This window comes from Tubulanus polymorphus, chromosome 11, assembly GCF_964204645.1.
Source record: "Tubulanus polymorphus chromosome 11, tnTubPoly1.2, whole genome shotgun sequence".
Lineage (NCBI taxonomy): Eukaryota > Metazoa > Nemertea > Palaeonemertea > Tubulaniformes > Tubulanidae > Tubulanus > Tubulanus polymorphus.
The window spans coordinates 12,197,879-12,225,598 of NC_134035.1; the positions used below are offsets into that span (position 1 = coordinate 12,197,879).

Here is a 27,720-nt window from a genome sequence, read left to right on the forward strand (position 1 = left end):
TGGTTGACTTAACGCACCTTCAGTGAGACCATTCATTAATTGAAGATGTAAATCACAATAGACCAATTGCAAAACACCGAAGAGTTTCACTGTGATGTGAATTAAGATTTGATAAGAGTTAAAACAATAACTGTGTGAACTAATCTTAAAGGCCGAGGAGCAGTATAAAAGCCCAATCAATGTCAAAGATGGCAGTACCCATGAAGCAATAGTGCAGTAGAGAGCTCCAACGGTTGAAACTAGAAATCTCCTATTTTCTCTGTCAGTTATCCGATTTTGACCCTCCTTTTTGTCAGACATATGTATTAATGTGTAATATATTCATTTCTGCAGTCAAAAATGTGTTTTAGGCCCTCCTCTACGAGAAATTAAGCTTTTTAGTTGGTATTTCCTTCAAAATTTGAATCTTTGAATGACATAGAGGGAGGAGTTATCCAGTGAATTAGTGTAGCTCACAGAGCACATGAACAGTAATTTGATACCTATAGTCATCAGTATACATAAACAAAACATAGCCTCATTCATAGTACCAAAATTTGGCAACATCAAAACTTTTTCTATGGTCAATGGATCAGTCTGAAATTTCGTACACTTGTTTAGCTATCTACCATCAATGTTGTGTCCAAATTTCATCGAAATCGGATAAAAATTAATGATTTTCAAAAAATTTGAAATGTCTCTAAAATCTTTAATCTTGGCCCTATCTCTACAAAAAAAGATCGCTAGTATCAGATTTTCATTCCCACTATGACTAGATTATCTAAAATTAGTTTAGAACTTGATATGAAAACTTTTATGAATTTGTCAAATTTAACTGTGTGACCTGCTTTTCTGTTGTGAGCCAACCTCGCTCACTCTAAACATTATAAACAAGATACTGTAAAAGTGGGACGGGCCGATCTCAAGTGTTTGCCACCCGGTTAACTAGCATCCATACTCCTCGGCCTTTAACTCACAACAGTCAATCTGGTTCCTGGACAGTCTGAATTATTAGAATAAATAAAAGCGAACTAGATTCATGAACTATATTTGACATCGATACCAGAACAAAACCCTCGATACCGATGAATAAACAAGACAAGACATGTTTTATTAATGTTCTAATGTTTTATATTTGTCGGATCCTACACAATATTCCTAACACAGTATCTTTCGATCTCAACTTCATCATTTATCATACAAAACATTCTTATATCGAGTTTATCCAGGTTTTTCTTTTTAAGGGATACAAATATTTTCGTAAATAAATTTATTTCATTTAAACGTTTTTTCAAATATTTTTACATTACATAATATTATTATATTCGCATTCACTCGCCCTCTCGCGCTCGCATTCATCGGATCTTAATCACGCAAATTTCATTTATCAGTTTTCAAATCCGGGTTCACATAAATTACACATGTACATAGACTACAGCGCGCACATGACTTCAACGAGTTCCGGTAGACGGCGTTAATCGCAATTCTACCGGAACTCTGAGTTCGATAAGACACAAGTAATGCGCGGAATTATTTACATAACAAACATGAATTTATTCATGAGAAAAAAACAACTGAAGTTAGAAATTATTCTATGGTCACGAATCGATGGTTTTTGCAATCGGTTTTGTAAAAATATCGACAAAATGTAAATACACAAAATAACTGCGACGAGTCGAAGAGATTAGGGGAATAGTTGGAAACAGAAAAAAATACAAAATATTACTTTTACTTATTACCCTTTAACAGACAGCAATTTGAATAAAAACCCATAAATACGAAGCAAAATGAATACATTTCAGCTAAAATGCTATACGCCCATTCAGAAGCGGATTCATTTTTCAAAACAGATTCATCTTGAAATCTATTTTTCAAAATACATGTAGCTTATTACACCGAAACGTCTAAAATCCTTTTAAAATTTATTTCATAACTTTGGGCTTTTTCTTCAATTGAATAGTACATTTACTTGGTTTCTGTGGAAACCAATATTTATATACCAGCCTTTCTTAAAATAACATGCATTTTCTAATTCATATATGTAAGATTAAACCGAAGCCAAAAATTGGTGAATCATTATCTTTTCTTTAGACTGGGCTGACGGGTTATTTTGGAAGCGATAAATTACAATTATATCTTAACAGTAATTCTTTTTAAAGTATCAGAATTCACAAATGAATTGAATGAAAATTCGATGAAACGAGCCTTTATCTACCTATCAATTATCATTACAAATTACACAAATATGAAATTGAGTGTTTAGCGGGTTGTTTTTAAACATTATCATATATACTATATTTGTACAGGTTTTTTGGTATATATTTACAATGTAGAATATATTAATTTATTTCACATTGGAATCGAGACTATATTTTTCTCTGCTAAACTTTTATACGATACATTTTGAGTCGTTGAATCATTTCAGGACTTGTAGGCCTACAACTGACAACTCTTTATCAAACCATCCTTAAACTAGCAATGTGCACAGGAGTGGACCCAGGTTGTTACCAAACAGTATTTTCTTTCCCATTGATAAAGGCAATAGATTTAGAAAAGGGCATCATTTATATTCCAAACAAGCATTTACCTATCAGTGTAGCATGTCTTACCACCAGAAAATCTTAAAAGCTGAGTCAAATTTGGTGCATTATGAGGATAAAGGCTTTATTGATTTATCTAGTTCAAAATGCTTATTGAGTTTATACGGCAAACACCGTGTGGATCCAGCCAGTATATCATCTTAGAATGATTTGTTTATTTTCGAGTTATCAATTGGTCTCTACATTGTATCACCCATCAATTAAATCAATGACAGATTAAACAATATCTTATGGTATCAATATTTTGTATACATGTGATGAGCAAAAACTGAAAATGGATATAAAATTACATGTATTATGAATTTTTCTAAATCAGTAAATCCATTTTTCATTTGGTTTAGCTGAGGATATGTAGTTGGTGAGCTAGCACCTCTCGCTTCAACCTCCATCAGAGTATCTTATGACCTGAGAAAGTCTAAGTGTCGTTAGTTCTTATTGGTCGCTTCGCTGAAATACCCCCGAAAATGGACCAATCAGAGTGAAGAACACTTACTGGTCAATTCTTTGTCAATTATAAAACAGTTGATAATGAATACCTGCCCGAGGCATGAATTTTTGGTTTGAAATTTGTTTTTGCTGAACTGAACTTCAAATGGTTTAAGTTTTACAAATGGTTATAGTTGACGTAGAAACCTGAATTTAATGCAGCTGTCAATCAGCCATCTGTGACCGCACCCCTATCTGACAATCAACAGACTATTGCCACCCTCAAGAAAACTGATCGATAAGACTTTACAAGGCCTACCCTTGTATGGACCTGAGGCATTTTCGTTCGAAAATGAATTGCAGCATTTTGACTGAAGGCATTCTATCACCAGGTTCAGAAAAAATCAGTTCGTTCAAAAATTCATCAAAAGGGAATTTTCAGTATTTTGTCAGAACCATGAAGACACTACACCGGGGAAATCAGTTCTTTGAGATTTCACCAATCAAAACATGATTGTCTAAAGGAGTGCAGGACACAGGCAGCTTCGATTGACTGCAATTATGAATAAAGATGTGATTGCGTAAGAGTTTTCATACTCTATCGTGTTTGTTACTGTTATTAGTTTGTTCCGGTATCGGTTTACGTCCGTTCGCGATATTCCTACTCGAATCAGCTCCGGTCCCTCGACGAGGAGAAGTCCCCGCTTTACAACTGCGATGATCCCCGCGATCGAACACCTACAAAACACAAAACACACACATATTTTTCGTGAATAGATACCGAAAATAAGGAAATACTGAGATGATAGAAAATCCATATCATAACTATATAAAGCACTTTATTCCCACACCTTTTAGGACCCTTTTTCCTTTTTTAGGGATTTTCCAACAATGGTCATTATAGAGAATTATTCAATTTGAGTAATACAAATGTTGGACTCGCTAAGTTACCATTCAAAAGCTACAAAGTGGGACAAATTTTGAATTTCGTTGTTTTATCTGCGATAGAAAACGGCATTTAAGAAGCCAGTAAAATTCTCAAGTGTGTTGAAAAAAGGATTCCATGAAGATGGACAAAATAGTAGAAAAGATCAACAATGTTTATCATATAATCAGTAAAAAGATAATACGTATGTTTTACATGCCCATCAAATGAAACGATTGGTTAAAGTGAGATTACGTTTGATAACGATCGAAGCGAATTTACCAAAAAAAGCAAGAATTTGAAGCGATTATTCTAAAATTTATGCTTAATTTTCATATAAAATTTATACAAATCATATACGCTGAAAATACCAATAATATCAATGTTTAATACTATGAAAGCAATAAGGCGCTGTAAGTATTAGTATTACCCATTAAAAAACCAGTTCATGCAAAACATTATGATTTTGTGTGCGTCGTAATAAACTCTCAGATCAGAGCAGTGTCCAGGAGGGCACAAACAATCACAATATGATAATAGGAATATCTGCTGAACCCAGTTCCACAGTCATTTATACCGTAATTCAAATATTGGAATTGAATATGATCTAGCTCTCGACTGGAAAACTGCGGAACTGGGTCCTGGGTTTTAACCACCAATAATAATCATGTGTAAACAGCCATCGAGTCCTATACCCGTTCTTAAAAACTTTTATAACACAAAAACTTCGAAATTCAATTTTTCATCTCGGTAGAAACCATCCTCAGGACGTGTGAAGAACAGCTTTTCAAATTTCAGTAAAATTTCTAACTTCTTTACACATATAAATGCTATGCGTTATTCCCAGGATACCGTTCACACGTATTATATGTATTACGGAGGAAGGTTTAAGTGTTGGAAGTGTGAATTCTGAAGCCTGAAGTGTGTGAGGAGACAAGAATTCAAATTTGACTGAAGCCATAACTGTAAAAATATAGAGAGAGAGAGACTGGATAATATACACGGGATATCATAGCGCTACATGTACATACATCATCATTATATAAAAACACAATAATTAAAAATGAAATAGCCGTATTATGAATAAATATGAACAAATAACCAGAATACAACTAACAAAGCCTCGTTCAAAAGAGATTAACCCTTTCACTCATGTTTGTATTACATTATATAAATCCTGTTCACGAAAGTATACAATATGATTTCCGATGTCGACCCGCGCCAAATAACAATTCATTTAAACATAAGAAATAACGCAATTATGATATACAGGGATAATACCCGGGTATAAAAGGTGGAACTGCCCGGAACCCCGAGGTCAGCTAGCGAAATCCATCTAAAGCATAAATTTGCTAATTGTTCTAATGGCACAACATATAAATACATGAGTAATGAATGATATCAGCCAGGGTTAGATTAGGAGTAGCTGCAAACATGCACTATATTCAATAGGATGTGATCGCACTACTAACTCTACCATGTGTAAAGTGTCTAGTACATTGTGTATGTGTGTGATTTGTGATCAAACTTCTTTCTTCTAATTCCTCCGAAACTTAACATTTAGTTCATCGGTGCCAATGAACTGCAGCAGTTTGGTATGCTGCCATATGAGTACATTTTCTAAACCTCTTGAAATGTTTCCTTTGACATTAATCAAATGCACAGAGGACATCTGCATATCATAGTTTTATGCACATCTATGAGGACCCTATGCTGCACCAGCTATCCCGCTAGTGGTGTATCAAAAGGACAATCTCATCAAAATTCATGAGCTTTCATCTAGAATTTTAGCCTCTCATGTCGGAAATAAGGCCAGCGTGTTTCCCGATAAACTCAGATAGATCTTTATGGTTCATAGATAGCATGATTTTCATTCATCATTCATAAAATTTGAGAAGTTATGAATAGATCTCGATCGGAACTAAAATCCAGCATCGTTGTCCGAATGCGCACTAGCGACACCTGGTGGAATCCTCGATTGCTAGAGTCGAACGTAGAGTCCCCATTGCCTTCGATGACACGGTTTCAGAGGAATATTCACGGCAAATCTATACTGTGAATGATATTATTACATACCTCATACACTGACAATTATGACGTGACCTGTGAAAGTATATAAGACAGGGCACGAACATGATTAGTCAACTGATCTATACATAACAGATGTGAAAGGGTTAACGCTCCTTTGTTTTGTCGGGCTTGAAATATGTAACTCTACTTCATTTTTTTCTTGGTTGGTTTTTACTTCTACTCACTGCTTCATAAACTCGTAGAAATGAATGAGACACGGCCGTGGTCCAATCTCCACTAGCTCCCTACATATATACACAGTATGATAAAACTAATTACACTCAGGGTTTTAATCGGGTCAGATTCAGGGCGAGGTTCTGTCGTTAGAAAACCCGTTAAGACGTAATCTCCGTATTCAACACGCGTGCACTTAATTCTCAGATCTACGACGGTTTAGACGGAAATCATTTATGCAGGTTCCAAAATAAAAACAGGCAAGAAAAACTAATCAATCATCCATCAATTTAGAAGTCGCATTAGACAGAGACTGAATGAACAGATACTGTTTTCCGTGGATAAGTAACTGTCTTTGTTTACCTTGGTTTTAATGTTAACATTCTTTACTCTGTTACAAGCCTTTAAAAGTTCTCATCCTAGCAATTGAGTTTCATAACATAGTTAGTTTTTCTTTCCATGGTTGGTTTTTCTCTTACTTAAAGCGATATTCATGTAGAGAAGTGAGGATTGATAATTTGGGAGTTTTTCTGTATGTGATGAGGGCGAGACGAGAGATTCATCAGAGCTTCTCTCAAGGTCACAGCTATGATCACTTCTCTCAAGGTCAGAACTAGGACCGCTACTCTCAAGGTCAGAGTGGAGCTGAACTGAGAACAAACAGCAATTTGTGTAATGTTTAAAAGCATCCATGAAACGTGTCCCCGTTTGTCGAGAAATGATCATGATAATTGGGATTTGACCATGCATGCATTGTAGTGCTAATGCAGCACTCTATCCACTAGAGCCAATGAGAGCCACCCTATATTTTGCCATTCAAAACGCTGCCATTTTGTTGTCGAAATGAATGCTCATAAATGCATCATGGATGCTCTTAAGCATTACACAAATTGTGTACAAACGGCTCAGCGTAGCGTAGCTCTCCGGAGAGAGGTTAGAAATAACCTTACTGCAGAGAGATAAGACACGCCTCTCAACCACATACAGGAAACCGTATCAAATAAATTTCATCTAAAGAAATTATAAAACGATAATACCGATATGACTGATACAGACGACAAACTCAAGACTCGAGAGGTGGGGTGAAAAAGTTAGATAGACCACAGTATAGAAGGTGCTTCGGTTTTAAATGCTTTAATATCTTCTTAAGAGTAGAAATAAAATAAACTAGCCATGCTAATGATCCTAATATATATATATATATATATTTATATATCATAGGTTCTAACAATCGGCTGGGTATGATCCTAACATCGGTCGGGGAGGGTAAAAACCGGAATTTTGAAAAAGGGGAAACATAACCTACCTCATCGTCGCCGGCTATACTGGGTGAGCGTTCAGAACCGTACGACGACGCTGAACTCGTGCTGATATCCGAGCTCATTTTACGATACGTGTTCGCCGAGTTCGTCGTCCGCGAGTTCAATAGAGACTGAATTAATTCACAAATACGTTTGAATCTCCGCACGGGACCTAAGAATAAATCGACACAAAATGATTTGATAACGAGAATTAATCAAAATTTCACATAAGTAATGCTAGGCGCAGAAGTTCTTGATGTACAGACAGACAACTGTGCTGATTATCGACCACTTGTTACGAACGTCTTGTTGCTAGATTATCAAGGATGGTGGATAAGTGAACAGCATTTTAATTGAGACTAATGAACTGAATTTTCATAATTGGGGAATCAAAATTTGTGTAGAAACCAAGAGTGGTAAATAATAGCGGGTTGACTCTATCGACAATTCTAAATTACGGACTCATACAGCGCCGTAAATAACGTAAGTGAAATGCATAGATATGATAAATACATTTGCAGCAATTGTAGATGAACAAGTGAATAAACAAAAAGTTTATAGTTTTTTGATAAAATGAGAAAGATTTAAGTTTCCTTTAGCCAGTAGTTCATCGATTTGATGCTTTGACTACAAACCTAAATCGTCATCTTTAGGAAACTATCAGGTTATAGTCGAAACTTCGAATCAATTTATCATTAGCTTGAAGGAAACTTTTTTGACTTCACAAACACATTGCATCAATGATAGGTTTCTCAAAGGCTCTTCGCGTATCAACATTCATATCAATTGAAGTATTTTTAAATCTATTGAAATATCCTCGGTAGAGAGTTCAAATATCAAATATCCATAGAACAAGCAGTTTCATTATTCACATACGTATATAAATCATGTTGAATAAGTCAAACGTTTTCCTATAAACCCCTTCTCAAGACAAGTCACAAATCAATGGTGACTTATTCAACCAGATTTATACATAGGGATCATTCATTTATTACGTACGCATAAAATTTGACTTTTTCAACCCCCTCTCCCCCTCTGTATGCAAAATCGGCCATTTTTTCATATACATTAAGCATTACAGTACGCAATTGCACTGATCGCTCCCCCTTCCCTAATGCGTACGTAATAAATGAATGACCCCATATAGAAAATGAAACTGTTTGTTCATCTATGGATGTTTAACAATTGAAATATGGTCGGACTCACTGCTAAGGTTAATGCATGTCTAGTATATCGCAAAACATGATTACACGAATTCAGTTAAGAAATCAATAAAAATCTATGTATACATTACCTGCTAATAGTATGAAATTGACACAAAATACTTCATTATCATCGGAACGTTCAACATGAGCATGAATGACGTCAACTTGAAACTTGACGTTACGACTGAACATCGAACTTCCTCCGGAACGTCGATATTCAACGCGAAACGACGTCGGTGAAACGACGCTGTGAACTAAATCTGGAGTCTGAAATATTATAATAATAATAATAATAATAATAAAGGATCTTATATAGCGTTAAATCCAGCTAAGCTGCTCAAAGCGCTTTACAAATTATAAAACGCCTCCTTAAAAAGGAAGTATTTTAGCTGCTACCTGAATTGATCTAATGAAGTGATAGCGCGAAGGCTAAGCGGAAGCTGGTTCCACAATTTTGGGGCGCTGTTGGAAAATGCCCGACTACCTGTAGATTGACTATGAAACAAAGGGACAACTAGCAGAAACTGATTGGCTGATCGAAATACACGAGGTGGTGAGTACAGCGTAACAAGTTCAGATAAGTATGGAGGAGCTAAATTATATATAGCCTGGAAAGTTAGCATAATAACCATAACATATCAAATAATAGATAAATAACCATCATGTTATACTACCACAAACACCGCCGCTACTAGCACTACTCACCGATAGAAATGCATGCACAAGATCTGCTTTAATTTGACTAATTTGTTTGCCTTTCACCATCACGAAATGATGTTCATCTCGATCTGTTCCCATTAATGAACCGAACCACGATCGTTTGGTTAATTCAGGAGATGAATCGGGAGTCAGATGTACATCATCTACTGACGGCACTGAAATAGAAAACACATTGATAGGTATCCGGTTACTGGTGACATTTGAAAGGCTGGGATTCCACTGCGTAAACTATATTTTGAGAGGCTAGGCTTCCCTTGTCTAAACTATGATTTGAGGGGCAGTCTTTGCTGTGTCTAAACTATACTTTTACAGGCTGGGTTTCCACTGTCTAAACTATAGATAACGCAAGGACTGCTCTCTATCGACACATCCGAACCTGAGTCAACCGTCTAAACTGTAGATAAACTCAAGGCCCAGTCGCACAGTTTTGGCAAATTGGTCTTCAATGTTAAGAGTGGTCTTCTTAAGTTAATAGATTAGTTATAGAACTAAGTTGATCTTTGATTGTTCCTGAAATTGAGCTATGACCAATGCAACTGACCCCTGTTATCAGGATTTAACTCACCTTGCATTTTACGTCGATGAAATCGTGGTGAGCCGAGAAAGTTGTTTTTAATCGTATTGAGTCTAGTTTTCCACGGTGTCGTTTGTATACTCGGTGATCCAGGGGGCGTCTGTGCAGCGTTTTCATTGTGTGCCGATCGAGAAGGCAGTTTTGGACTGTTGAGCGGAGATGGCGAGGGGCTACCCATGGAAGATGTTAAACTGTTCTTTCGTCTACAAGAGAAAGTGCTGAACAATGAGTCTTCATAAAAGATTACATAATTCATCATCTAACCATCCTCCCTCAAACCTGATGGCAGGATGATGACATTGAGAAGAACCCCCTAGCAGACACATCCACCCTCGACAGGGATTCCAACCATAAGTCATCCAGAGGCTACCCTACGAAACCCTGCCTGATCAGCTTAGACAACTTTTGCTGCACCGATCAGATTGCCTGTTTTATAATCACCCAAGTAAGTTCATGCGTAGCTAGCTATAAATAAAAATATCCAGCAATAATATAACTGGATTTTTGATTGGCTGATCAACAGATATCAACTGAGCTGCTTATCAGACAGGGTGCGTGCCATGGAAGAGTCTCATGATACCATCAGGTTTGAATCATAGCTAAGAAAGGATGTAATCTACAATACACTGAATTATATGAAGGTATAGATTGAATGAGAAGTGAAAGATTTTTCAGTTTAGATTCAAATTCTATTATTTCTAGTGAAAATTGAAAGCCATTTCACAGCCAGTTAATCGAGATTTTCATGAAATATGGAAGTTTTTCTATGAAATGGCCCGCAGATCTATACGAAAACTAATATTTAGAATACACTTCCAATTGATAGGAAAGTCATTTAAAATGCCCTGGACCCGGTTCCACGGTTCTGTTAACTTTGGCTTACGACTTAAACATATGCATTGAAAATTATTGGAGTCAACCAAGTGAAACTAGGTCCGGTTCTTACGTCTAAAAAAGAAAGTGTTTGGATTAAATGAATACGTGCATAAGGTTGATTATGGCGAGAAGTTTTTCATGCAAGAATCCAGTTCCGTAGTAGCATACGCTAGATTTGATCCTTGTGCGATAAAAACATGAACTGATTTCAAGAGTCAAATCAAACTCGTAATTGTCACTGTTTGAGTTAGAATACTCGAGTTAACTGAGAATTGTGGAACTGGACACAGGTTTATATGAAATCTAAAAGCAGACATCTCATCGTAAGAAGATGTTTTAAAGCAAGTGGCCTAAAATAATAGCGCGTTCGATTATCTTCCGCGAGTAAGTCTGAATATAGCAGGGCGAGTTCAATTTATCCATCACGTGATAGTTTAGGCTACCCCGGGGAAGTTTAAAGTAACCTGCTCCGGGAGTCGCTCACTTTAAACTTCCCCGGTGAAGCCCTACCACGCGATGGATGAATCGAACGCGTCCAGGGTGATCCCTGGGTATACCCTGACTTACTCGCAGAAGACAATCGAACTCGCTATTAGTTACATGCAATTTAACGACACATGTACGACAGTAATAAGTAACTGATGTAAAATTTTAGAATAGAACTATCGACATTGAACTGTAGTAGACTAGAGCCATTCATGAATATATCGACAACTTTTATGTCCGGTGAGAAGAGTTCCACGAGAGAAAAGTCTGACGTCGGAAAAAAAATGTTTCTATTTTTTTAGAATTTCGCGATGAAAGTGACGATGATAAAGAAAGAGCGAGGAGGAAAGCGTTTTTTTTTAGATACAACATTGACGATAAGTCTTACACTAGTCGTTGAACGGCTAACGCCCTGCGTGAAACTAACGGTGATCCCTCACTAATGTTACCCAATGACAGGCGTCTAATAAACAAACAAATACGTTAATAATGATTATGTACAGGGATGAAAAATAACGCAATACAAACAACACGACAACTGAACACAATAAACCGGCGATCACGCGGAGACGATTTCGGCCGGAATTAAACCAGCCCAGACCGGAGTCGAATTTCGCCCATGCCTAGATTAGAGAGGGCGTTCACTTTCACATTACAACATGCTATCAAAATGATGCTGCGGCAAGTGAGGTGATCTAGTTTTAAGCCCAACAAAACTGATGTTTTGCCGAAACAGAAAACACGTTTTTCAGAAAACGTTTTTTGCTCGTGAAAAACGTTTTTCAGTTCGGCGTTTTGTGTTTTGCCTCCCCGCACACTGCATAACAAAAACATCGCAAAAAATGTTTTTTCACAAGGAAAAAACGTTTTTTCGGTGCCGTGTGCGTTGGGCTTTCAACTTCGCAGCAGAATGACAAATGTTGGCTTTTATGCACTCGGCGCGGTGCCTGTCACAGGAAAAAACGTTTTTTCGGTGCCGTGTGCGTTGGGCTTTCAACTTCGCAGCAGAATGACAAATGTTGGCTTTTATGCACTCGGCGCGGTGCCTGTCACAGGAAAAAACGTTTTTTCGGTGCCGTGTGCGTTGGGCTTTAGCGTTCAAACAGAATAATTGACACAAGCTAGGATTAGGTCTAAGGGTCTGGTCCGCGTGTTCGTGGCAATTTGGCATTCGGAATAGTGCGACTAGCTGTTCCCGGTCTAGTCTGGCACGGGCCAAATTCAACCCCGGTTAGAAACGGTCGCGTGATCGCGGTTATAGTCGCGGTGTGAAGGTTCTACCATTGCCCGGTTTATAACTAGTGCGAGAGGTTACATCACGATCATCGTTTGAAAAATAATCATAATAATACAAATTCTATCGTAACGACAAACGAAGGCGTTTCATGTGTTCGAATTGACTACAATTTCCACCGACGCGAACGCATTTAAACACCAGTGATAGACGACGTTTCACACGAGAAGTGGTTTCAAATTTGAAAACCTCGACGAAAAAAACCGTCTCGGTAAAAGCATCGAGACGCGAGACGTCCTCTTCATGGAATCAGCTTTTTTACTCGATTCGAATATCGGGTGTATTCTTTATTACACGTACTTATACTGAGAATAGCTGAAATGCCAATAATTCACAACACTACGGACCCAGTTCCACGGCTAATATCAGCTAGATTTGCCTCTATATAGAAATAAACGAAAATGAACTGTAAACAGCTATTTATAGTCAAATTTAACACTTGCTTTGTAATTAGCTTAGAATTTAGCGCTTGTTATTTCAATAACTTATGTTGTATATAAATCTGTAGTTTTAATTATTTGATTCACTTGTATTTCACCTGATGAGGCGGAACAATCGTGTTTATAAACTGTTTTTACTCATTAGAAAATGAGGTTTTTATTGTTATCGCTTCAGCTAGATTTTCCTCTAGATAGAAATAAACGAAAATGAACTGTAATAAGCTATCATAGTGTTGCCTGTGATGTCATATTCTGTTTGCCAGTCAGTGCTTGTCATACGCAAAACATCTAAAGATAATCAGGGTATTTACAAACTTCGCGGGTCTGTCATATAAATCACTTATTGTGTTTGACTACTGATAGGGCGTCTTGCCACGCGATAACGGCACATGGGCTGCAAGAACCTCTATGAAGAACCTTTCCCTATTCAAATTCACGGATCTATTGAGCATTAGTTCTCGCATTTTAGGGCATCCCCCTTTATTGGTACAGCCTTTAGGCTTGGGGATGTCCTATCAATTATGTGTGCCAGGGGATGACATGTAAACTTAACAATAAAAAAATATTGCACATTATGGGAATTATGCACAAAGGAAATTATCATAGCTGAAAACCGCGTGGAACTGATGAACGTTGTGTCGATACTGAGAAACTTGTCCATAAAACTGATTGCAAAAATGCATCCGCGCTTGCGCTAGCTTGATAGAAATGGTAGCAATTCATTCGTTGGTCGTTGATATGATTCTTACACTTGTTGTACAGCTAGGGCACGTCTGGAAGCGAGGGGCGATCCTTCACTGATTGAACCCAACGACAATCGACTGTTGAGAAAATGTTGTTGTTAATAGCAGCATGAAACATACGTATCGGACAGGCTCTTTTTATTAGTAACGAATAAATAAACATCGGCAAATTCATTGTTAACTTATAAACCAGTTACAAACTCGGGCTAGTCTTTCCTCTTCGTGAATTTTGCCTTAGCCTTACACGGTGATACAGGTATCAATCAAAAGCATGGACCGATCCTCCGAAAAAATTCATCATTCTTTCAATATTTGTTCATCCACGCTTCGCATGCATTCAGAACTTTACGGGAGACGTATTAAATTGAAAATGAATTACAAACGCCAGATGTAAGACATTTTATCAGCAAACTGATCGTAAGCGCTGTACATAGCAATGATGAATATCAGCAGGTGTGCAGGCTTCAGACTACAGATTGATACCTACAAAAACCTTCAGGGCAACCGAAAAATAATGAAATTACTTCTTCATTATATCTTATGTCATACGTCCAAATATAGAAACAGCGTTAATCATCGGTTACGTTATAATTGTTAAGACGAGTTAATTAATCAACTTCCATGCTGTTCAGCATCATGGATCTTAATAAAACTCACTGATTAGACAAAAATTCAAACAAGATGCTGAAAATATCATTGTCAGTAGGAATAAATTGATTAGTCGAATTTCAGCGAGGGTTAGAACAAGAATACAGAAACTGCTCGTAATATGGTAGACACTGGTGACACTAGGCGGCGCTTTCATACGTATTATCAATGTAATTCAATAAGGAAATAGGTCAGCGAAGCTTTTGAGGAACAATGAGTTTTAAACTGACGAACACAAACTTTTTAAAATGTGGCAATATTGATGAAGCTGTGTTGGTGGTGGAATACCGCAGAACAGTGGAAAGGATGGCGGGGATTGAAATCATCTTTTAACGGGGATTTAGCACATTCGCTACCGACTACGAGATATCTCATAGTTTCAGATCTGCCATCATTGCCACTATGAGATATCTCATAGTTCCGGTTCTGCCATCATTGCAACTATGAGATATCTCATAGTTTCAGATCTGCCATCATTGCAACTATGAGATATCTCATAGTTCCAGTTCTGCCATCATTGCCAGTATGAGATATCTGGTTGGCTGGTGATGTTAACAAAATCAGCTTTATTCTCAAAGCTAATTGGTCAATTTCAAACGATTGCCGACTATGTAATAGCTCCATAGCTAACTATGAGCATACAAATAGCGGCGACTGGTAACATGGAGGCAGCGAACGTGTTAAATAATCTTTGAAACTCGAAGAATGAAATTTTCAGAAAGTTCGAAGGCCATGCAACTGAACGTGAACATACTGGAGTCCGGGAGAATGGATTCTTAATGAGTAATGTCTAGTGAGTCGACTGGGAGTCCTGGGAGTCCTTGATCTGAACGATGAATGATGACGAACTAGGCTAGGAACGTTAGGAACTTCCAGATTACATCCGTACTGCGATCGACCGCTCGGTAGATTCCATAGAATTCTAAATATCAATCGTACACCATCATTTTATTAACTATACATTTCATTTCCTGGTTATTGACCGCGCCTAAAATTTTTTTTCGAAGTTTGAGACCTCAGTTAAAATGGGGTTAGTCTAAATTCTATACGGCTTGACCGAGCGACTAGCCCCAGGGCCCGGTTCCATAGTCATGACATAGACTTAAAACCTGTCTATAATCGATCAAACAACATAAGACCAGTCTTTAGATTTCAGGTTTGAGACAAATTTTTTCGCGACTATGGAACGAGCCCGAGGTGGTCAACTCTAACCAACTTATTACTAACTGGCCTCAAACTGTACTGCACACCTTAAACTGTTGCCAGTAACTACCATTGTTGCGTTCGGTAAAAACCTCTCACCTGAAACTCATCTGTAGTAAACTATCGCAGTGACACCTGGTGTCAATAGTGTGCAATGAACCGGCGCGAGGGCGGGGCATGTTAGGCAGGTGAACCGATCCGATACGTCTAAACGATGTATCGATATTATGAAGGGACCCGGCTCTCGGCCGCGTCGTCCATTGCACAACCGTCCTATATTAAACAACATACAATAAACATAGACATTTACAACGCATTGATTCCACAAATAACTGAAATATCATGAAATAATCGCGAGAAAATTATGGCATAGATAAACAAGAATTATTCACAATTTTAGATAGACTAATATCAAAGTCTTAAGCTGGTATTTAAATCCAAAAACAGTTCTTCTTAAACAGATCTGCGCAAAACATTAGAATTATATAATTTACGCTAACTATTCTTCTTCTGATTGCAGGTTTTTGATTTGAATAGATATATTCCAAATGCTATTAATGACAAAGCGCTCGTTTTTTATCATGATTTATCACAATTTTCGCCGTTTAAAATGACATCGTAAATCTTTTCGTATTAGCTTCGTGAAATTATACCCCGCTGATTCGTTTTACCAATTAACATATATATTATATATATATATATATATATATATATATATATATATATATATATATATATATATATATATATATATATATATATATATATATATATATATATATATATATATATATATATATATATATATATATATATATATATATATATATATATATATATATATATATATATATATATATATATATATATATATATATATATATATATATATATATATATATATATATATATATATATATATATATATATATATAAAACAATGCGTATGATGTTCGAGATCGGCGATAATTGCAAGATTAATGACCGAGGTCAATCGACAGTTGCGAGAATTAATTGCACTCTTTTATTTTCAAACCGTTCAAAATCTAACTTACAACTATCGATCGGTCCTGAATAATTAGCAGACACATTTATAGATATTGAGATTTTTACAAACCTTGGCGATCCGTTTAACTGTACAGAATCAATACGCTTGCGTGGTGGATCAGCTATAAGGAAGAAAAAACAAATATATTCACAAATACTATCCGAGATATCGGATATATCATGTTTCAGCGTATCTCCAGAAGGTGGCGCTCATTTATAGATACAACTGTTAATTTCTTAACTTTCTCAAAAGCTGTGAACCATTGTAAAACGTAACTGCATTCAAAGTTTGTATTGTAAAACGATAGTATATTTCATTCATTAAGCATTGTATTTTCCATACTTTTTGTTTTATCTGTAACTATTGATGTTTCATAAGACAACAGCCCCGAGCTAGTGTAGTTTATCTAATGTTTAGACCTGATTCTAATACTCATCTTCAGGAATACTGAAGGAATTTTTTCATTATTATTGTGGGATTCTCTACTCATTATCGTCACTACGCAGATAGTGTTTTATCAACGGTTATAATCTATTCACCTGACTCTGATTTGCTTTTAATATCCTCAGAATCTTCATTGCATGGATTCCGTAATTTACGATCCAGTAACAGGAAATAAACTACTTTTTCTGTATTATGTCTGAAAAGTAAAATGAATCAGTATTTCAAACTGTGAGCGATGTGGAAATTATCTTGAAAACTAGTAGAATCGGTTGTGCTTACTTTATTCCTAATAATTCGGCTATTAATTTATCTTTGTCTTTAAAACATTGTAATGATTGCATTGTGCTGAGGACATCGGGATCTAAATCATCTATCGTTGGAATGACTGAAGTCTAAAAACAGATAAAAATGCGACCTACATATTCATACAAATGCTACAGGCACATGTCACAGGCACATGTTACACGTCGATGTTTCGCTTACCTGTACAACTGAGGTCATGGGTAATTCTAATTCGATATTTTCTTTTTCTCTGAAAAATTCAATAAATACCGGTGAATATGGCAGTTCATAGCAAACCTTAATCTTCGGATTAAGCTATAATAAAATGATGCAAAAATTCCAAAATTCCAAAAATGAAACCAGCCGTTTACATAATCCATCATTTCAGAGTAAATAAGACCCTGGAGTTTGTTATAGAATGGATTTCGAATACAAGTCATTAGCGTTTCTCCACACTGTCATACATACAGTATAATACACGACTTACCCAACTACCCACAAGTGCTGTAGAATTTGTTGCAGCTACAAATATATGAAATAATGAGAACAAATAAGACGCTTAATCAACTCATGTTACACAGTTAGACGACGATACAATAAATGTCACTGTGTTTAGAGCTGAGCGGGTAGAAATGTAGTAGAGCTGTAAATAGAGCTGTTGAGTTGACATCGTGAATTGCTCAGTTCGTACTATTTCAGGATGGCCACTTCTGTTTGACTTGCTTTTCCCCAGACTATTCCCTGACATGTACGTCGTTTTCCCTGACTTAATCTGCTTAGAATTTTATCAACTAACACAAGTCAAATACGTAAGACAAAGACAGAAACTGTTTGATATTACGACAATCTAACAATCTCATCAAATTCCCATGACTTTTCCCTGATCTTTAGCTTTTTTTAACAAAATTCGCCGACTATTCCCTGGTCTCACGGACGCCCGAGAACCAATAAGTTGACCAGGATTTTTAGGACTATCACAAACGAACCGCAGGTGAACGATAAACTTACTGATAATCGTTTAGTCGCGTCTACGTCGATCATTCCACGTAGTAAATTCTGACATTCGGGAGGTACAAAATGCGGAATATGGAACACGCCTTTCTTTACTTTTTCTAATAATTGTCGTAGGTTATCGTCGTCGAATGGCAAGGCGCCCTGAAACGATAGAAACACTGAACGATGTAGTGCAAGGCGCCCTGAAACGATAGAAACACTGAACGATGTAGTCTCTCAGTGATGAACATAATGAATAATCCTACAATGATGATGATGTCTAAAGTTTATCTATCTGACAGTTTTTAGATTTATCTTAATCCCATCTTTAGATCAACTGTAATGACTACTATAGTGATAACTGTATCTGGGATGATGGGATTTAGATAATTCTCGAAACTGTCAAATATATTTTGAAATATCATCAACTTTGGGATTGCTCATAGGGGCAACTGTCGAACTGGATCCAAAGCCAGGCAACTGCGGAACTGAGTCAAGGGTCATATGGGACCCACATAACTGTGGAACTGGATCCGGAGTTGAACTGAACCCATACAACTGTGGAACTGGATCCAGAGTTGAATTGAACCCATACAACTGTGGAACTGAATCCAGAGTTGAATTGAACCCACACAACTGTGGAACTGAATCCAGAGTTGAATTGAACCCATACAACTGTAGAACTGGATCCAGAGTCAACCTGCCTGACATAGGCAACTGATTTAAACCAATCATGAACTCAGTCTGAAGAATATTCACATCGATACTAATTACGATGAAATCACATCGTTTTAGTTTGACTTAAACAAGGCTGAATCAAAATAGCGCCTCAGATGATTCACATAAACAACAAGAATTGTATCAAATATATCAATAAATTAAAATGGATCCATGAAGTGTATAGATAATGAAGATATACGTACCACTAATAGGGCGTATAGAATAACACCACAACTCCATACATCAGCTTTCCTACCGTCATACTTGTCGCCCTGCAAAAAAAAAACCCGATCGAAATTCGCATTGAAATACACGTCTAATAGGATCTTAACTTAATGGAATATTTCAGCGTAGTCTCCGGGAAAGGCTTCATTTTACGCCGCATTCAAAATGCAAAGATTTAAAAGACTAGTGAAAAATTGATGAAATAAATTGACTAGTCGATGATTACAGGCGAGGGGATTCACATTATCGCATCGATATTTTTATTCTGAATAATGTGATTACAACATACACGTAATCTTGTTAATTTACCGTAATCGGACGGTAAAAGCATTTTACAAAATACTAAACAATGCATCGTGAAAAAATATCTACTGAAATCGATTTAGAATTAGCAATTATGATACATGTATATGGTGTCTGATTGTGAGAGAAGGGTGTTTCTAAAAAATGTAATACTCCAACAATTGATGAACGTATCAGTATTAGTATAATAGTAGGAACTTTTTAAGGATGGCCACTTTAACTATTCCCCCCAGTTTTCTATGTTTAAATCAGTCGCAGGTTGCCGGTGAATGGAGATATTGTTGGTTTAGAACGTAAGAACAAATCATTTTTTCATGAATCGATGTAATTGATAAATGAATATGTCTGAATTCCGTGAATTTTTATTACTAACTCTATCAAATTCCCCTGAGTTAACAGAGTTTTCTCTGATTCATTTTCAAGATATTCTGATTCCGTGAGAGTTTACCAGGTTGTCCAGGTTCACATATACATACATATACAGTTTCAGCATTTATCGCGAAAAATAATTAACGTCTGAGCATTTCAGAAAGTTAGGCGTGTTTAAACCACCTTGAACAACAAGCAATACAAACAATAATAGAATATATAAATCATGTTGTTAAAACTGCAGGCGATTTTACAGATATATATATATATATATATATATATATATATATATATATATATATATATATATATATATATATATATATATATATATATATATATATATATATATATATAATACCGTATATAAACATCATGATACGAAGTGAGAAAATAAAAAAATTGATTCTCATTGAAAACGAACGATTGATGTTTTAACGACGAACGCATCGAATACTAGAATAATTCAACAACGATCACAGAAACCAATATTATAACAACAACTATATATAGACGGGGATACAATATCAACATTAACAACAGTCATAAGAATAAAGCTAGTAGTTTATTCGATGTTTTGACTGTCCTGTCTCTTCTTGAATGATAATTGGTCATCTACAATATTCTTGAAGATGACTATTAGGATATAGTCGAACTGTTGAATAAGCTACCAGCTTTAGGGAACTTTTCAGACTCTTTTTTTTTTATTCTCTGCGTGGAGTTTTTATATTATCGTCACGAAGCAGGTAGAATCAGTTTCATCAACTCAGGTTTCGTTGTGCTAATAATTTAAGTTGTTTTAACTACGTTATTATACGGTATTGTTGAAGAAAATATCCCGAAGATGACTTACGCGTTTCATAAGATGACTATTACGATTCAGTCAAAATGTTGAATAAACAGGAAACATTAGGTCTCCATTTTTCATTCTTATTCTGGGATTATCGTATAGGACTCTAGAGTGTTTCATCACTGGTTATACCGTACACATCACATGTACTACTTATATCATATCCAAAAATTTAAATTTCATTTACTCATTATATAGGACAAAATTATACACATTAATGGAAAGCCGAGCATCCTGGAGCATCCATATACCTGAAGCATCCATAAACGAGTTGTCACCCACGCAAACTGGTTGATACTAGTCACTATATTGTAGTTCAACAAATTCTTATGAAAAATCTAATGGCCCGTAGCTCGAAAACAAAAATAGTTATACGCGATTTAATCGGTACAAATGAACCTCAGCCCCAGCAGCAGCAGCAGTAATAGCACACAGTGAACGGCGGCTAGCACGAGACGAGCGCCACTGGAGACGGCATAATGCTGTAACTAATGGCAACGATTTCGTACTGAAATATCGCCACATTTACTATAATACAATAGATAAACGTTCATACGAGTAGAATCTGCTATAACGCGGTTCGGCTTATCATCGGGCGGCTATACCGCGGTAAGCCTCTTCTATCTTTACCAATAAATACTCAACCCAAAAAAAAGGATCGGAAATCGAAGGTTTATTCATACTGGCCAGTTTTACAACTATTTAAAGTATGTACTACAAAAATTTGACCGAAATATCTCCAAAAAATAGACGGTGGAAAAAATGGACTATAACACCTTACTTAAGGTGTTAACACGCCTTTTTTCAATCAGTGGTTACAATTAGTAATAAAAACTAGAAATAACCGAAGAAGAACGTGTGAAGCAACGCATGAAAAACCAAAAAGAGCGAAATAAAAAACAAATAAAATGATTAAACACATTAACTGAAACAGTGAACAACAGTGAACTCTAGAAATCAGTGTTGAAGAAATAAAACGACAACATTGCTGTAACGATAAGCTTTGAACGTCTTAACAACCGGCCGCATTCTCGAAAAAGAAAATACAAAAATCGAAAATTACTCTTATTTCGTTTCGTTCAAGAAGTCATGCAGCTCATTAACGCTTAATTAAAGCAGCTGATTGAATTATCCGTGAATTCAGGGACGTTTATTCGGAGTTCGCCGTCGATGAATCTCAAATCAAAACGAAATAAAGTTCAGAAACGTTTTTTTTTTGTGAGTTCGTTGTGCGTTTAGCGTTAAAAAATGACACTCATGCATCATATTTCAATATTATATCACGTTATTCTTACCCTGATAACCTCTGGACAAGCGTAATGCGGAGACCTATACATACATACAATATATTAGATATCAATACCGAGTAACAAGCATCCTTCAAAAATAATATCAGAGTTTTATAGAATATTCAACCCTGACACCATTCCACACACCGCCATATTTATGTTTGATGCTTGTATAACCGGTAGCCCCAGAAAGGCTACCAGAATCTGAGGCAATGTTAGGTATAGTTCCCCCGAAAAAAATTCTGTTCGCATACGACGCAAATGATGATTATCCGATCGACTCCAGTTATATCGATAATCAAATGTGCAGGAAGCCGACTGAGAATAGATTGGACCGCCGGTTATACATGTACAAGGGTAATACATGAATACCATGGGTAATACATGTACACAATAGGTAATAGATGTACACCATGGGTAATACATGTACTACAAGGGAAATACATGTACACAATAGGTAATACATGTACACCATGGGTAATACATGTACTACAAGGGAAATACATGTACACAATAGGTAATACATGTACACCATGGGTAATACATGTACTACAAGGGAAATACATGTACACAATAGGTAATACATGTACACCATGGGTAATACATGTACTACAAGGGAAATACATGTACACAATAGGTAATACATGTACTACATGGGAAATACATGTATTACATGGGAAATACATGTACATAATAGGTAATACATGTACACCATAGGTAATACTCGTACCCTATATTATGTCTAACCTCTAGGTTTCAATTACTTTTTGATACTGATTTTATGCCCCTCGGGTTCCCAGGAAAAATTACCAACAAGTCAAACGTGAATCGGCAGAATAAAGCGTTACATGAGGTCGAGGTCATTTGTGCTAAACAACGCCGTGAGATATCATGAAAAACAATATATCAGTTATCAAGTCATTGCTCCTCAGATATCTGTCAATTGAAGAAAAAATATCAATAACTAGTATCATATCACTGTGCTTTAATTAATGTGGCAATTAAAAAGTGTGCCACATTTATAAAGAAGCTTGATTTATGAATTTCCCTTCATGTTATCTATTCATATTATTTTTCCCCATCCCTATCCTTTCTCCCTCTCCCTCTCCCCCCCCCTCTCTGTATAGTGATAAGAACTCCACCCATTCATTTTTACACATCACACCGGTATCTATAATCTCTGATTTGCAGGCATAAGCTCTTTATTCACATAAGGTCATTCACGAAGGACGGACATGAAGGGAGATAAAAAAAACTGGCCACTTCAGGCTGTATACAATGCTTATAATTACATCCCATGCAGTGTTCTCCACAACAGGTTTTAGAGGGGCGATCAAACATTTCATTTGTCAATCCGCACCTCTAAAAATCACCCATTCCTTATAAGATATCTGCTGCCTCTACCAGAGTGGATGTCAATATTCTATCAATGCTGATAATCGCTTTGAAATATATTGAGCTAATTTGAACTAATTGATTAACACAAAAATTAAGCTTAATTTTATGTATTTTTGCGGACTGAAAGCCATGCTACTTCAGCAGCCATGATGTCATAACCTTCACAATGAATGCAGCCCCTTTTAAATTCCAGCATATGAAGAACACTGATACTTAATGAACAGCCTTCTTTTATCCTTTTCTCATTTCTCTTCCCTCGTCCCTCTCTTTCCCTACTCTAGTCCAATCTGAACTGGGGCGTTGTTAGCTATAAAAAGATTCAGTTGTTGAAACTCACCCACAACTGGTTTCAAGCATGGAACCTTCGACCTGAAGGGAAGCCATTCCAAAATCAGCCACTCGTAGATTATTTTTTTCATCCAGCAGTAAGTTTTCAGGTTTCAAATCTCTGTGGCTGAAAGGGGAGAAACAACAAAAAAACATTCGAAGCGAAACTTCGATTCGCACAAATTCGATTCACGCGTCAGCACGAATCACTTACCAGATGGAATGACTATGACAAAAATCAAGGGCAGAAATGATTTGACGGAAAAATCGACGCGCTTCTTTTGGCTGTAAACGTCCTTTTTTAACGAGATAATCGAACAGTTCCCCTCCGGATACATGTTCCAATACGAGGTATCTAATAATAATCATAATAATAATAATATTAATAATGATAATCTTTTACAGTGATAAATTTGAGACTGCGATAAAATTCTACATCGCGTTCGGACTAAATACTGAGTTTGGGATATATGGAGTAGTCTCGGAATATAGTGGTCTAACTTTGCCAGTCTGGGGCCAGTATCTTCTGAGACTTAATCACCAGAAAACAGGATCTCATTATACGGAATAGTAATTTTCTACTGCGATATAAAGTTGGGTTGTTTATATACTTACAAATACTTTTTATTTTCATAAACATCATATAAACCTAATACATGAGGATGTTCTATCAATTTCATGATAGCTATTTCTCTTTCAACCTGAAAATTAAAAAAAAAATATATATATATATATATATATATATATATATATATATATATATATATATATACATGATTAAAGCTTTGAAATCTATTAATAGACCTAACCCAATATACTGTAAATTGATTAATTGATTTTGTTTAAATAAATGCGCACTTCCTATAAATAGCAATATAATGTAATGACTTTAATAAATATGTATCAAATTGCCAAAGTATCTTAAAAAGTAATAAATAAATCGAATGAAAGAATGCTGAATCGATGAAAAATTTATAAAGCCAACTTTAAAGATTGCGATATATGTAATGGCTTCTGGACAGTCTATACTCTACCGAGAATTTTTAATTCACTACATTTGAAGCTGAGTGTCAATAGAAAAAAGAATGAAGAAAATGTCGAGAATGTTTCCTGTGAACACACGACACAGGGACAGACATTTTCATGTTCGATAGATTTAAAATGCAATGTTTAATAGTAGTTAGTGATGAGATATTTAACGATGACTCGTCGAGTAGTTTGTGTCAGAGAATTCCCAACTCAATTACTGATAATGTTCTCTTATATTCAACTACGATCAGTATTAGGTTAACCCTCTTCCTTCCTCTCTCTCTTACTACTGATATCACTGCAGGGGTGATCTCAGGGGTCCGGATCCCAGCCTTCCCATCAAGGTTGCCCTTTTCGTCAAGACGGATATTGTAGAAACCTCATCATCTAGAAAATTACATCTTTTAGAAGGGATTTCTTCAAAAATACCTAACCCTAGATGGATGAAACTGGTTTAGTGGCATTTGGAAAAGTCTTATCTTTCCTTCTGGACCCCTGACCTTCCAATATTCCCAGATCCTACGCTGATATTGTAGTTCACAATGTGTTTGTGACAATCCATCATTCATTTTTTCAGTAAAGGCAATTTATCATTCATAAATGAAACATGCAGCTTTTTGTATAAAACAAACAGACCTGTGGCAATTACTGGTATTTTATTTTGCTATACACATAAATTAAACTGGTTCAAATAGTTTTATGAATCATATTAGTTGGTTGTGTGTTGTTCAGGTGTCAGGTGATATAGCTTTGCTGTTATCGACATAGATCTGAAGCTACGCGACTGAAGGGATTACTGCTATCATTATCCTGTGTGGATAAGTGTTCCCCATTAGGTGAAGAGTATTTTGTACGGCTACGACCAGTCAGTCACTGACCACACTGGTAGCCTGCCCACTGTCAAATAGTGATTGACAACTAGGATTAGCATGTCACTGGTGATCAAATGGCCTAATGTCAGGGTTTTGATTGGCTGCTAGGGTTTTGGTGTCACAGGGATTCAGCTGACCTAGGTTTTAGCTGCAAGGTTTACGTGTCATAGGTGATCACATGACCTAGAGTAAGGGCTCTGATTTGCTGCAATGACAAAATGTTGTCATGGCCTCTATGGTGAATAACTATAGGTTTTAGTAGAGAATTAACATAAGATTTCAATAGTGTAAAGAATGCTTAAGAGTTCAGATATAAAGATAGTTGGAGACAGCAGCAGCAGCAGCAGCAGCAGCAGCTCATCTATCTATTTATAGATCAGTCATCAGTTAATGGTGATGATGCTAGAATGCAGTATGGTATTAATCATGTATAAACAGTAAGATATATATCTACACAGTTTATGGCTTGAAGTCATATACTGGTAGTAACTATAGTGAGATTGTTATTGAGATATTGATGACACGCAGAACACACGGAATTATTAACCATTGATAAAACTCTGTCCATGTTGTCGGTGATGATCATATGAAACCCAGGCCCCGGTTTTATAGACTAGCATTAACTATAACTCGGAGGTTAACTCAGTTCATTTTCAATTGAGTTAGCCCCCAGGGTCCAGTTCCACAGTTATGAGTTAGAGTTAACTCTGGGTTAAAATAAGTTCATTTTCAATGAGTTAACTCTTGAGTCAAATTTTAACTCACAACTGTGGAACTGGATCCAGGGTTATAGATAATACCAGTCTATGAAACCCACCCCAGCAAGAATGGAGAATGAATGATTGGAGTTTGAAATGTTTCCTAGAGCTAGTAGTTTATTCCGTCCAATTGAAGAATAGCTCAGTTTTTCCGCCGTTCTATAATTTGGGATCGGTTGAAAGAGATCGGTTGAAATATTGCGGTAGATGATCGAGCAAATAGATCTCATGAATTTGATCAAATATCGGGCTTACACATCTCATACAAGAGTTTAAGAGAATGGTTTATATACATTTGTGTGGTGGTGTATTTCATGATAGACATGTAAGTATTGGAAGCCAATATCTATACAGAACTGGAGAGAGAGGGAGAGAGGAGGAGAGAGGAGAGAGAGGAGAGAGAGGAGAGGAGAGAGAGAGGAGAGAGTAGTATATTATCGATTCCATTTCACTTACCTTCATCAGGACTGATTCTGATAATTTTTCTCGATTGACAATTTTTATGGCGACTTTTTTCCCGGTGAGACAATGGACGCCCAGTTTTACCAATCCTACAAAGATGAAAGATAAAAAATATGAAACTCGATCATGAAAATTAGCAGCAGCAGCAGTAGCGGTGGCGGCAGCAGCAGCGGTGGTAGCTGTCCGGATATTGGAAGTACCCGTTAGACGGATGGTTAGCTGGTGCCTCCAGCATCCAGATCAAACTGTTCACTGATGCAGAAGTCGTATTGAACAAGAAAATCTAAGCGCTTATGATGTTCCTTTTGAACGCGGGTTTTAAATTCACCATACACGGTCAGCGAGATACAGTTTCTAAGAAGACGTTTATACAGCGCGCCGTATACGCGCAGAGAGTGTTTTGAAAAATTCATGCGATTGTCAGTTAGTAGAATGACAGACACTTTAGAACTTGTTGAAATGTTAGCTCCAGGGACTGTTGGTCCTACTTCGTTCATACATGACTAACACGGTTCAAAATCCGGTTTATGTTGACTATAAATTGGTTCCCTTTCCTGGTAACCACTATATTTTTGAATTACTATAATTCATTATTGTCTCATTATAGTTTCTCTGACGATGGGGTTTAGAAGTAACCCCGAAACTGTAAGAAAATAAACTTTTCTACATATCAACTGTGGGTTTTTA

General features: G+C 36.4%; 1 protein-coding gene across 1 annotated transcript in view; it reads right to left on the minus strand.

Annotated features, from left to right (window-relative positions):
- Window positions 1–1,124: 1,124 nt before the first annotated feature.
- The window catches only part of LOC141912491 (serine/threonine-protein kinase BRSK2-like), a 35,776-nt gene continuing 9,180 nt past the window's right edge, over window positions 1,125–27,720 (minus strand). Inside the window, exons 2-19 of the mRNA XM_074803724.1 lie at window positions 27,028–27,122; window positions 24,528–24,613; window positions 24,127–24,267; window positions 23,923–24,039; window positions 22,194–22,227; window positions 19,355–19,423; window positions 18,447–18,593; window positions 17,926–17,960; window positions 17,640–17,688; window positions 17,436–17,548; window positions 17,252–17,352; window positions 16,782–16,833; window positions 13,820–13,891; window positions 9,966–10,177; window positions 9,386–9,555; window positions 8,770–8,947; window positions 7,481–7,647; window positions 1,125–3,743 (exon numbers count right to left, since the gene is read on the minus strand). Coding sequence (XP_074659825.1) covers window positions 3,597–3,743; window positions 7,481–7,647; window positions 8,770–8,947; window positions 9,386–9,555; window positions 9,966–10,177; window positions 13,820–13,891; window positions 16,782–16,833; window positions 17,252–17,352; window positions 17,436–17,548; window positions 17,640–17,688; window positions 17,926–17,960; window positions 18,447–18,593; window positions 19,355–19,423; window positions 22,194–22,227; window positions 23,923–24,039; window positions 24,127–24,267; window positions 24,528–24,613; window positions 27,028–27,122 — 1,985 coding nt within the window. The 3' untranslated portion in view covers window positions 1,125–3,596. The remainder of the gene's footprint in view (window positions 3,744–7,480; window positions 7,648–8,769; window positions 8,948–9,385; window positions 9,556–9,965; window positions 10,178–13,819; window positions 13,892–16,781; window positions 16,834–17,251; window positions 17,353–17,435; window positions 17,549–17,639; window positions 17,689–17,925; window positions 17,961–18,446; window positions 18,594–19,354; window positions 19,424–22,193; window positions 22,228–23,922; window positions 24,040–24,126; window positions 24,268–24,527; window positions 24,614–27,027; window positions 27,123–27,720) is intronic.